The sequence below is a fragment of the Electrona antarctica genome, assembly GCF_951216825.1.
Source record: "Electrona antarctica genome assembly, chromosome: 17".
Lineage (NCBI taxonomy): Eukaryota > Metazoa > Chordata > Actinopteri > Myctophiformes > Myctophidae > Electrona > Electrona antarctica.
The window spans coordinates 35,326,349-35,339,502 of record NC_136798.1 but is presented as its reverse complement, the minus strand read 5'-3'; the positions used below and the strand labels follow the sequence as shown (position 1 = coordinate 35,339,502).

General features: G+C 44.9%; 1 protein-coding gene across 2 annotated transcripts in view; it reads right to left on the bottom strand.

The window, feature by feature from the left end:
- utrn (utrophin) overlaps positions 1-13,154 on the bottom strand; it is a 344,298-nt gene that overhangs the window by 292,922 nt on the left and 38,222 nt on the right. For both annotated transcript variants that reach the window (XM_079527087.1, XM_079527086.1), the window contains exons 7-9: positions 10,626-10,798; positions 8,746-8,861; positions 6,829-6,995 (exon numbers count right to left, since the gene is read on the bottom strand). In XM_079527087.1, the coding sequence (XP_079383213.1) occupies positions 6,829-6,995; positions 8,746-8,861; positions 10,626-10,798 (456 nt within the window). The remainder of the gene's footprint in view (positions 1-6,828; positions 6,996-8,745; positions 8,862-10,625; positions 10,799-13,154) is intronic.

The following is a 13,154-nucleotide window of genomic DNA, read 5'->3' as shown; positions in this document are numbered from 1 at the left end:
CACACACACACACACACACACACACACACACACACACACACACACACACACACACACACACACACACACACACACACACACACACACACACAGAAAGAGAATGAGAGAGTGAATGAGTGAAAACAGAGCGTGAGAGTTGGAGACAGAATAAAAACAGAAAAAGTGAGATAAAGTTGGAGGCAGAGAAAGTGTGTGTGCGTGCGTGTGCGCGTGTGTGTGTTTTAGAGAGAGAAAGAGAGAGGGTGGGGGCTGGGTGTGGAGAAAACTGCAGCCTGGCTCTATTTATTGACTTGAAGGCCTATAAAATAGCTGTGGTCTGGCTCAACAGAACACTTTATTACCACCATATGATGTACCAGCTCCATCTCAGCATTGAAAGCCTTCGCTACCGTGTTCCTGGCAGGCTGGCACACGCACCAAATATGCCATCAATATTTATTTTTGAGGGGCTCTAGCCCCTCCTACAGTATGTCCATCTTTGAAAACACTGTTTTGCTACCGTTTCCTGTGACTAGTTTTGAGTGTTTGTGCACTCAAACACAAACATCGATGACAAAAGTGAGGACGCAAATTGTGATTGGCCAGAATGTGATGACGTATGATAACAAGAGCGCCTCTCACTCATATGGGTGTGATTGTTTTTAAATAAATAAATGTAAAATAATACTCTTCCGTCTTCCCACTTGAATGCCAGCAGCCCAATATTGGTGGTGGAGAAAGTAATCAATTGTTTTACTTACGTCAAAGTAGCAATACTGCAATTTAGAAATACTCAATTACAAGTAAAAGTCCAGAATTAAAAATGTCATTGAGTAAAAGTATAAAAGTATTGGCATTAAAATGTAGTAGAAAGTACTCATTATGCGGAATTTCAAGTTTTCAAATGTATAAAAATCTTTTGAAAGTAGCAGATCTATAAGCTCACAATGCGTTGCGATGCGACTCGTTGTGACTCGTGAGCTTGTAGATTGGCTATTTTCAAATGGCCTATAATTGTCTACAGTGCTGAAGTGGTTAATATAATGTTTTGCAAAGTAACTAGTCTAGTAACTAAAGTTTGCAAATAAATGTAGTGGAGTAAAAGTACAAAATATGCTAGATAGATGTAGTGGAGTAGTAAGTAAAATTGGAAATACTCAAGTAAAGTAAAAATCACACCTGTGTGAACTGAGTGGTGTAAGGTATTATATAGCCTGATCAGCTGTGGTCTGACGTAATGTCTGACGTAATGGAATCACACCCGTGTGAACTGGGTGACCATAGCAACCATGCTCATTTTTTGGTACGAACAGACACGTAAACTAACAAAGCTGAAATCACACCCGGGTGAACTGGGTGACCATAGCAACCATGCTCATTCTTTGGTACGAACAGACACGTAAACTAACAAAGCTGAAATCACACCCGGGTGAACTGGGTGACCATAGCAACCATGCTCATTTTTTGGTACGAACAGACACGTAAACTAACAAAGCCAGTTGTAGGAGTGGTTTACACCACTCAAAAATACCTCAAAATTATACTCAAGTACCGTTCTGGAAGCATAAATAGTGAAGTGGTCGTGGAAGGGTAAGCAACACACGATCCGACACAAAGACAGCCTTTATTTCTCCTCTCTCTCGGCCCTACCAGCAGCATTACGCATCACTTCCTATGGGGAGAGGAAGTGTGCCAGGAAAGTAAAATCCTCATTCGTGGCCAATCAAGAGAATGGGGCGAAAACTTGAAGGCTAGTCTTTTCCAGCTCTCCTTCCAAAAGGCGTGGGAAGCATTTGCCCACAGGGAAATAAAAAAATGAAGGAGGTTTTGGGACATTCCGACTAACTTCCACCTGGGAAAAAACTCTGGTTGAATTAAAAAACACTTCAGCGATGGAGCTGCCTGACGGCTAAGCATGGCTTCTATCTGTGGGGATTTCCTTGAGTTAAATCAGGGGAAACCAAGTACCACCACAGAAGATATCTGGCTCTCCAAGTACCACCATCATAACTGATGTTAAAATTGCTTGGTCAGAAGAACTACCTGTAGTAATACAAATATTTCATTCCACTTTTGTCATCAATCTACAAGATCAATCAATCGTGGCTGAAAGATGGAGCAGTGCAGGGGGAGATCGGGGTGAAAGATGGAGCAGTGCAGGGGGAGATCGGGGTGAAAGATGGAGCAGTGCAGGGGGAGATCGGGGTGAAAGATGGAGCAGTGCAGGAGGAGATCGGGGTGAAAGATGGAGCAGTGCAGGAGGAGATCGGGGTGAAAGATGGAGCAGTGCAGGAGGAGATCGGGGTGAAAGATGGAGCAGTGCAGGAGGAGATCGGGGTGAAAGATGGAGCAGTGCAGGAGGAGATCGGAGTGAAAGATGGAGCAGTGCAGGGGGAGATCGGGGTGAAAACAATGTTTATCCAATAATATGTGCACAGTCAGGCACTCATGCACAGAATGATATACTAAAATGTGTTCTGAAATTGTTCCACTTTGTATTCCGTCATAAAAACCTACCTACTGTAATTATGTCCAAAATAATATGACAAGCTTTAAAGGGACACTTCACCCCTTTTGCAACCAGATCTTATTTTAATTTTTGGGAGACAAGAAACACTTCCCCAGATTTTTTTATGTGGGTTAGATATTTTAATATTTCCAAGTGTCCATGATGTCATGGACGCATTCCAAATCCAAGCTGGGTTGTGCTTATAACCACGCCCCCGGGCAAGCATAGTTTTACTGAGGTTAGGGTTAGGCATAGCTTTACTGAGGTTAGGGTTAGGCATAGTTTTACTGAGGTTAGGGTTAGGCATAGTTTTACTGAGGTTAGGGTTAGGCATAGTTTTACTGAGGTTAGGGTTAGGCTGTCAATCACAGCGACTAGCCAATCACAGCACGTCCTTGCACAACCCGGATAGGTTTTGGAATGACACGTCATGGACACTGGGCTCACTTCCTTCCTGGACTACAATTCCCATAATGCTTTGGTGCACTGCTCCTCCTTGTGGATAGGGGAAGGCTGTCTTACTGAGACAACATGTAGTCCAGGTGCCAGGTGTGAGCCCAGTGCCCAAGACATCATGTACACTTGGAAATACTAAAACATCTAAAAAGTAAAAACACATGTTACCCACATAAAAACCCCAGGAAAGTGATTTGTGATTTGACATCATTAAAATAAGATCTGGTTGCAAAAGGGGTGAAGTGTCCCTTTAAGTAAAGCTGTTCGGAGATCATGAAACATCGTGAAAAGATCGGAGGTGATTCAAATCAAAAGTTCACCGAGCAGATGAGCGGCAACATTCTGACATGTCTGATCAGCGCAAATATGTACGATTGTACGGCATGTGACGATTCTTTCTTCTAAAGATGTAAACCAGTGGTTCACAAACTTTTTGGCCCGTGACCCAAAAGAGAAATTAAGACGTTTGCCCGGGACCCAAACTAGTGAAAATAGCCGATCTACAAGCTCACAACGCGTCGCTTCACGCCACGTTGTGAGCTGGTAGATTGGCTATTTTCACTACTTCTTAAACATGTTTTCTAATGTATTTATTTATTTTTATTCCTTCCTGAAATTACTGAAAAAAAATCATTGTATTTTGTTTTCAATTCATGACAATTTTCGCTTTTTTGCGAATGTTTTTCGTAAATGTTTTCAAATAACAATTAAAACCTAAATGTAGGAAACAAAAAATAAGGGACCCATAAAAAAAAAAATCGGCGACCCGCAAATGGGCCCCGACCCTCTATTTGGGGAAACAGTGATGTAAACGCAGGTTTTCCCCATCAAGGAGGGAGCATGCAGGCCAATGACAGCGCTGAAGAGAATCCACACATACATCTTTCATCTGCCACAAAGCCATTAGCATTCCACCCCGCCACCCATGTCAGAGGGGTGAGTCAGAACATTACACCCCGCCACCCATGTCAGAGGGGTGAGTCGGTACATTCCACCCCGCCACCCATGTCAGGGGGGTGAGTCAGTACATTCCACCCCGCCACCCATGTCAGAGGGGTGAGTCAGAACATTCCACCCCGCCACCCATGTCAGAGGGGTGAGTCAGAACATTCCACCCCGCCACCCATGTCAGAGGGGTGAGTCAGAACATTCCACCCCGCCACCCATGTCAGAGGGGTGAGTCAGTACATTCCACCCCGCCACCCATGTCAGAGGGGTGAGTCGGTACATTCCACCCCGCCACCCATGTCAGAGGGGTGAGTCAGAACATTCCACCCCGCCACCCATGTCAGGGGGGTGAGTCAGTACATTCCACCCCGCCACCCATGTCAGGGGGGTGAGTCAGTACATTCCACCCCGCCACCCATGTCAGAGGGGTGAGTCAGAACATTCCACCCCGCCACCCATGTCAGAGGGGTGAGTCGGTACATTCCACCCCGCCACCCATGTCAGAGGGGTGAGTCAGAACATTCCACCCCGCCACCCATGTCAGAGGGGTGAGTCAGAACATTCCACCCCGCCACCCATGTCAGAGGGGTGAGTCAGAACATTCCACCCCGCCACCCATGTCAGAGGGGTGAGTCGGTACATTCCACCCCGCCACCCATGTCAGAGGGGTGAGTCAGTACATTCCACCCCGCCACCCATGTCAGAGGGGTGAGTCAGTACATTCCACCCCGCCACCCATGTCAGAGGGGTGAGTCAGTGCATTCCACCCCGCCACCCATGTCAGAGGGGTGAGTCAGTACATTCCACCCCGCCACCCATGTCAGAGGGGTGAGTCAGTGCATTCCACCCCGCCACCCATGTCAGAGGGGTGAGTCAGTGCATTCCACCCCGCCACCCATGTCAGAGGGGTGAGTCAGTGCATTCCACCCCGCCACCCATGTCAGAGGGGTGAGTCAGTACATTCCACCCCGCCACCCATGTCAGAGGGGTGAGTCAGTGCATTCCACCCCGCCACCCATGTCAGAGGGGTGAGTCAGTACATTCCACCCCGCCACCCATGTCAGAGGGGTGAGTCAGTGCATTCCACCCCGCCACCCATGTCAGAGGGGTGAGTCAGTGCATTCCACCCCGCCACCCATGTCAGAGGGGTGAGTCAGTACATTACACCCCGCCACCCATGTCAGAGGGGTGAGTCAGTGCATTCCACCCCGCCACCCATGTCAGAGGGGTGAGTCAGTGCATTCCACCCCGCCACCCATGTCAGAGGGGTGAGTCAGTACATTCCACCCCGCCACCCATGTCAGAGGGGTGAGTCAGTACATTCCACCCCGCCACCCATGTCAGAGGGGTGAGTCAGTACATTCCACCCCGCCACCCATGTCAGAGGGGTGAGTCAGTACATTCCACCCCGCCACCCATGTCAGAGGGGTGAGTCACTCAGTACATTCCCCATTTGCCCGTGCCTGCACTGTTTTCATGAGTAGCGCTAGGCGCTAGCAAGGGGGCACACTAAAGCACGCATTTAGAAAGGAGAACAGCAAAAAAGGAAGAAAAAAAATGAATGGAAATTGTTTTATAAAACTAACCCAATACTGTCAAATATTTGGTGTACAGTAGGTGGATGATGGGTTCTGGTGAGCCTTGAATCTGATTATCGGGAGGGGCGACGTGGAAGACTCATCTAACGTGAACTAATTCCAGATCGTCTTTTGACGCCTTTCGTCGCTGAGATAGTTTGACGCTTTAAAAAATATATATATATATATTGATTACAGTTAACAATTCTGTTCTACTAGCGCCTGGAACACGGTTCCATTGCGATGAAGTAAACAGGAAAAAAACGTGAAAAGTCTGCTGCTTTAAGCTGTCTATGGGACCAGTTTTTCTTTCTCCGGTTCTTCTTACAGGCTACTTTTTGATCAAAACAAGCTTGATTTGCGGCTCATTTCTATAAACGATATGATTACAAAATGTATGCTTTGGGTGAATTAAATAAAATTCGCAGGACCTGTTACATAGTGATTATTCACTTCCTGTTTCTCCGTTTTCGAGAGAAACGGCTTTCAAAATAAGACGGTTAACATTGGAGTGGATGGTGGCGTTCTACGAGTATCAATTCAGCCACCAGATGGCGGTGTCGCCGCCAAAAAAGTTAAAGTACAATCACATGCTTGCTCTAGGTAGAACACAGGAGGGTCTGCAGTAGGGCTGGACAATATAGCATTTGGTATTTGGTCAAATGATCGTGATTATTCTATTTTGTCCTTTTCGCACAGCCCTAATCTATAGCAGGGGCTGTGGGTCGCGTCGCCAAATTATTTTGTATCACACACTATTTCTATTTATTAAAAGTATTGTACTTTACTTTGTTTATTTTGACGAGTCAATGCATATTAACCCATTGAGACCTGGAACGCATCCATGTCACGTTAGCGTTTAACCACATTAACCATTAACCCATTTTGGGGCTGGAACCCCTTTTGGTGTTTTAAACATTATGTTATAATTTAGCTATTGAAAAATAGCAGATCTACAAGCTCATAGCGCGCCACTCTTGTAGGTCTGCTATTTTTGAAAAATCGTTAAAATGTGCCTCAAATCTTTCCGAAAATTGTCATGATTTAGAAAACTTTTTTTTTTAAATTTCGACGTCAGGCCTGAATGGCTTAATGGACGAAATGGATGTAAAATACACCGGATTTAGCAAAGATGCTAATTTCCATCCGCAGTCCCCACACAAAACATACAAACGAAACAGGCAGGCAGTGAAGCACATTACACTACGAGACAAAGCATGAAGACATGCATACAAAGTACAAGGTTTATAATGCATCTATATGGTTTAGCAGCGTTTCTATAGGGCAATACAGAATTGTAATAAAGTGCATTATTGCTTTCAAGAAATACAGGATACGCTGATCCATTGTGTACTTTACCTGAGCGCTGAGGCCTGAGCCAGAGTCCTCGGCCTCCACCTTGTACCTGCGCGGCAGCGTCTCCACCTCTCTGATTGACTCCATGGTGACGTCTTTGGGCAGGACGGCGAACAGCGACGTCACATACATGATGATGGACTTCTTATCTGGCAACTGCACCGCAATGTCTGAGACAGGAGGAGGATGTTTTGTAAGCAAGGGTGAAAGTGTCTCGGTCCTCCTTATTCTTGAATGTGTGATCCTAACCACTTTCTTCCTTAACCGTTTCCGTACATAGGACGTCGCCACACGTCCTAGGGGTCCCAATCGACTCGTACATAGGACGTCTTAGCGCATCCTCAATGATACGGGGCGAGATAAGAATATTCTGATTTTTTTTCCTTTTTTTTTATTTGTCAGTTCGCCTTTTGGCTACCGTATGCTACACTCTAGGCAATTGTTAGCTTACCATTGACTTAGCCATTAGCACGGCGGAAAGAATGACTCGTCTCTCCTAATCCAATGAATCACATGGTGACGTGTTATGAGCTTGTAGATCTGCTATAAAAAAGGCATTTCGTAGGCCTAATAGGTGACATGTATGTGTATCTTTTCCTTCACAATTATTAAAAAGGAGAACATAATCCATATTGAATGAATTGGTCTTAAGCGGTAAATTAATTTAATGCACTTTTGTGGGGATGCACCGATATGGAAATTCTTGGCCAATACCGATTTTTATTTCTCCCCTTTCACAATTGAAGTGACAATTTAAGGACTTTTAAGATCTTAATTTAATACCCAACGAAAATAAATCATCAACAAACAATATACAATAAAAACGGGTTCAAATTGTTTCAAATATAATTATTTTGGGGATGTCCTCAGTTCAAATACAATTATTTTGGGGATGTCCCCAGTTCAAATACAATTATTTTGGGGATGTCCCCAGTTCAAATATAATTATTTTGGGGATGTCCCCAGTTCAAATATAATTATTTTGGGGATGTCCCCAGTTCAAATATGATTATTTGGGGGATGTCCTCAGTTCAAATATAATTATTTTGGGGATGTCCGTGGTATTGAACGGATCGATATACTGGCGCTTCATTTCTGCTCCTCATCCGTCTCTCACGCAAAATATGAACGCTTTTTGGATCATATATCGTATGAACTAAAACGATCGCAATGTAAGCTAGCTATGTAAAGTAAACTTTTTAGTGGATTGTTTCCGTGTCATGGGTTTCTGAGTAAAAGCGGCCATGTCTTTCCGGCACCCCAGAGCTCTTATTTTGAAGGACTTCCTGCACTGATTGTGTTAATGCTACCAAATGAGCTTAAACTAATTATAATGAAAAAAATAATAATAATGATAATGAATTCTGTACTGGCCATATGGAGTGTGTCTTGAGTGTACAGGGTTTGATCTGATCAAAATATGGAATGTCAGAACAGGTCAGCTCCATATAGGGAGATCTAAGGGTGGCAGCGGGGGCAGGCGAGCGCGGCTGCACCACTAATAACTTTGGGGCAGGCCCTTCTAGAGTTTGAATGGACAGGTATCAGTCAAAAGGAAGACATCGAAGAGGAAGGATGGATGGGGAAGCATCAATATATGGAATGTCAGAACATGTCAGCTCCGAGTCCATATACGGAGATGTAAGGGTTTGAGGTCAGATAAAGTTGCTGGTCAATATTGATGACATCAGGGATGTCCATATATGGGCTTAATACTGTATGATGACATCAGGGATCTCCATCCCTGATGATGTCACGTGATGTCACGTGATGGGGTGACCAACCAAACAACTGACTGACGGGAAATCACAATAGGTCACAACAATAATAATGATGAAAATCATTATCCTGATGTCGGCAGCTGCCAGCAACTCAGGGATAAATTAAGCATTGCCTGTTGTGATGTTGAAATGGCAGTACCTTCTGGGTCTAGTAGCCTCTCAATGGCCAGCTGCTCTTTGGCTACGGTGAAGGCGTGCTCCAGTCTCTCCACAGGGCTCAGGCTGACCACATGGTCCCAACTGAAAACATTGGGCCTGAAGGAAGGCACGCACACACGCAAGTACACACACACAAACACACACGCACAGTGGAGTCAGCTGAATGTGCATCCAGCTAGGCCTCTTTTAAGTTGCAGTTGATCGTCTGATCGTCAGCTGAGTTAATGATCACTTCGTCACACACTTGAAGAGTCGCTAGGCAGCGACCGTGAGATGTCGGAGAAGAGTCAATCATAACTGTAATTGCTTTCGTTAGAGAGCTCCAATTCTTGATATTCATCAACTCAACTGTAAATGAGGGAGGAATATGACCAGCCACTGGCCAGGATGGGAACATTATGTTTGCCCCAACTGGAGTCTTGCATTGAAACCAAATCGGGTCCAGGATTTGACTGATTGATTGACTGACCGATTGATTGATTGCTTCATAAACAGGTTTGAAAACGGTACAGCAGGACAGTAGTGTAAGTTAAATAAAAACAGTGCTAAAAACACAACCCCCCCCTGGGGGCTTGTTTCCATTGGGGTTTCAGTCTGACTCAGCTCCCAGGCTACATCTGAAGTCATCGCGTGCTTACTCAGAAGAGTGACCCTGAACTAGTCTGCAGTACATAGATGCAGTTCTACTGCATGTGTGTTCTGTAGTTCCCCAGTTGCCTGTAAAAGTGAGATCGCCAGGCAGGCATGCGTGCTTCATCTGGTCGTTGAAAACAAGCTCGACTAGCGCTTTATGGACTGACAGCAGAAGGTTGCCGTCCACTGCTGGTGTGGGGAGGAGGAGGGGCTTGCGCTGAGAGGCCAGTTAGTGTGGAATGTGTGTGTGTGTGTGTGTGTGTGTGTGTGTGTGTGTGTGTGTGTGTTCAGTGATGCACCCTAGACCAGGTCAAAACCAACACTGGCCTCTCACACTGCCTACAGGCCTGTATATAAGTGTGTGTGTGTGTGTGTGTGTGTGTGTGTGTGTGTGTGTGTGTGTGTGTGTGTGTGCCGTACGTACGTACGCACGCACGTACGGAGGTGTGTGCACACGCGTGTGAGCGTGTGTATGTTAAGACGAGGGGGTGACAAAGACACACATAACAGCGAGGCCGAGCGAGCGGTGACATGACAGGCGTAAACAGAGGGACGCGGGGCTGTGTACACACGCCGGGCCGTGCGCTGACCCCGTCAATGGCCAGCGTGACCTTTCCCCAGTGACACTGCATGGATCTCTTCCCAGGTCCCCCAGAGCGGGCTGGGAAACGTCGAAGCCGCCTTCCACCAACCTGCTGGCCAAAGCTGGAACTGACTGATGAGTTAACGACACAAATCTTCTATGGTAGTGGATTTCAACCCATTTCATATCAAGGTCCATTCTTTATTCAGCATTTGAGCCACGGACCACCGTTTGGCGAGATTTAGCATGGCGTTGGATTAGACTATGTCCACAATGCCATGCTGTATTGATATTGGTACCATTAGGAGAGATAAAAGGCAAACATCGGATCAAAATAAATACAAATCTACATATACATCTTGTAAATTAAGTAATGTAGATGTTTAACAATAATTTAACTCTTGAGAGAGTAAAAAGAAACCAAATGGACCCTTACGTCCATATGATTTCATTTTACACTCAAGAGTTAAAGATCTATAAGGGTCCCTTTGGTAACCAACTCTCCGTCATTTAGCTGGGGACCACTTGGAACCCCCTCAAGGCCCACTGGTGGTCCCCGGACTACTGGTTGAAAACCACTGTTGTATGGGGATCCCAGGCATAGAAATATTTTCATAGGGGGGGTCCTCGGGCCAAATACACACCTGAAGCGGTGTAAGATGGCGTTGAAGGCCAGGCCGTCTGCCCAGCTGGTGGTGAAGTTGAGCACGTTGACCTGTGGGTAGGAGCGGCTGCACTGACGCACCCAGCTCAGCAGGATCTTCTCACTGTTGGTCTGCTTCAGGTTGGACATGATGTTCTTCATGATGTCCTTCACCTGGAGACACGGGAACGGACGGACGGACAGATAGATTGACAGACAGAATGCACAGGTATTAAGAAATGGCTACCTAAATACACACCTATTCAAGGTGAAGACAAAAAATCACACTTGTGTGAAGTGAGGGCTGCCTGGTAATGTTTGTTTAACTCGCTCACACAATAACGAGTTCCAGGAGTTTTTCTTTTGTTTGTTTTTTTTACGCTGGAGGGCGCTGTTGGCTAAACTATGGTATTCGGGGAGGTTTCGGGGTTCTCCGGAGACCTCGTGACACGTCGATCACATGACCGAAAAAAAAAGAAAAAGCTTTCCACAGCTTGTAGGAGCCGGTGTAAAAACACCACATAATGCATGCCTATGGGACAACTGTGCACAGCGCTCGTTCTACACCAGAGCCTGTAGCTTTCAAAGCGATTGTCACGTATATGGATCAGGATTATTACCTGCGCGTGTTGGAGCAGAATGGAGCGACGCAGAAAAGTTACGTTAAAAGTCATTCCGAAAGCCTGACATTGGAGGGGCTAGCGCTCCTCAAAAACCTACCATGGGCTAGGTCACTGGTTCCCAAACTGGGGGTTGGGACCGCCAGATTATTTTAGGGGGGGTCCCCAGAGGATTAGTTTAAAGTGTAAGATTGTTTTCTCACCCAACAGTGAATGCCACAGATGAATAACAGTCTAAGTCCACACTATGTATCCATAATGTATAAATGATAGATAAGGGGTCAGGACAACGAGGCCTTTTCATGGAGGGGTCAGTCTGAAATTTGGACTTAGACTGTTTTTCGTCTGTGGTACTCAGTTAACAAACCAACATCCAGTAGTAGAAAGTGTATACAGGGTATCTGCATTCGGCACATTTCATTACTGGCATGTCATGTTATAAATGCATACTGCTGTGGTTTATTTCATTTAGGAAGCTGCTGGATTCCATTCGTTTCAGTACAGTATGGAACATCAACTTGCAGAGACTTGAAGCTCGCTTCAGGTAGGTAAATCCAACATATTAAACTAAAGATCATGGTGTCTATTTTGTTTTGCCAAAGTTTACCTCGCGGAGTGATTCGGAAAGTCTAGCTGAATACAGTCCCCTGGAGAGAAGACTTCTTTAGGTAAATATTGCCTTATTAGATACCATAGTATAAGTAGAGAGACTGCAGAGAGACAGGAAGCCGAGGAGGCTACAGAGGGAAGGGCTAGAGTGGAATAAGAGATGTTGCAACAGTCGTAAACATAAGGTTAAGCACACTAAAGGTGCGTTCAGACTTGGATGGTTAGAGTGGCGCGATTCCATACAACGTCAATGCAAAGACCAGAATTGCGCGAACGGGGCGCGGCGCGACCTGCCGCAGTCCAAACGGGACGAACCGAGGCGAATATATATATATATATATATATATATATATATATATATATATATATATATATATTCAGGTCTGAACACAGCTTAACCCATTTAGACCTACCTATCGATTCTACAAATGTCTTCTAAATCCTGACAGTTTTCTGAAAAACCTGTTTCTATGTCAGTCGTTCTCAAACATTTTCATGGAAAGGACCCCCAAGATTATCTGTATTTGGCCGCCGACCCCCATCTGATAATATGTTCCAGGGACCCGCCCCCCCCAGAAGCAAAGATTTGAGTTAAAAAGTCGACTAGTTTACTAGTCGACTAGTAAATCCACTAGTCGACCTTGTTGGTACTAGTTGACTAGTTGATAAAAAAAAATATATTTATTTTTTATTTTTTACATAATAGGTAGTTAAACAACTAGTCGACTAGTAAACTAGGCAACTAGTCAACTAGTAAAAATGACTAGAAGTGAATGCCCTAGCAAGCGTAGCCCTTATGCTCATGTCGCCCGCGTGCTCTGAAAGAATATATATTCAAAGATTTGCGCCACATTTTGACGATTTAAAAAAAAATAGCAGACGTACAAGCTTGTAGATCTGCTATTTTTCAATAGCTAAAGTATAAGATAATGCTTGAAACACCAAAAGGGGTTCCCGTTCAGAATGGGTTAAGCATTCAGCCACCAGTGCAGAGTGATCCAAGACTCATTAACTGTGCAAATGTTTAGCTCACATCGACTCAATCGTTCAGTCGAGTTCAGTCATGTCTGAATGAAAATCTAAAAATGAAGCAAATAATCCAAAAATAGTTTAGAATAGTTGTAAACGTTTAAGACAAATTTATAAATGGACAATTGACATACTGATGCCGTTTTTCAGGCCAAGGATCCCCTTAGCAGAGAGAGAGAGAGATGAAGCTACTACGTATTGTATGAAATTGTATTTGGAGGTTAAACCTTTTTATAGATTTAATAGAGATGCATTATGTTGTGTAATTTTTT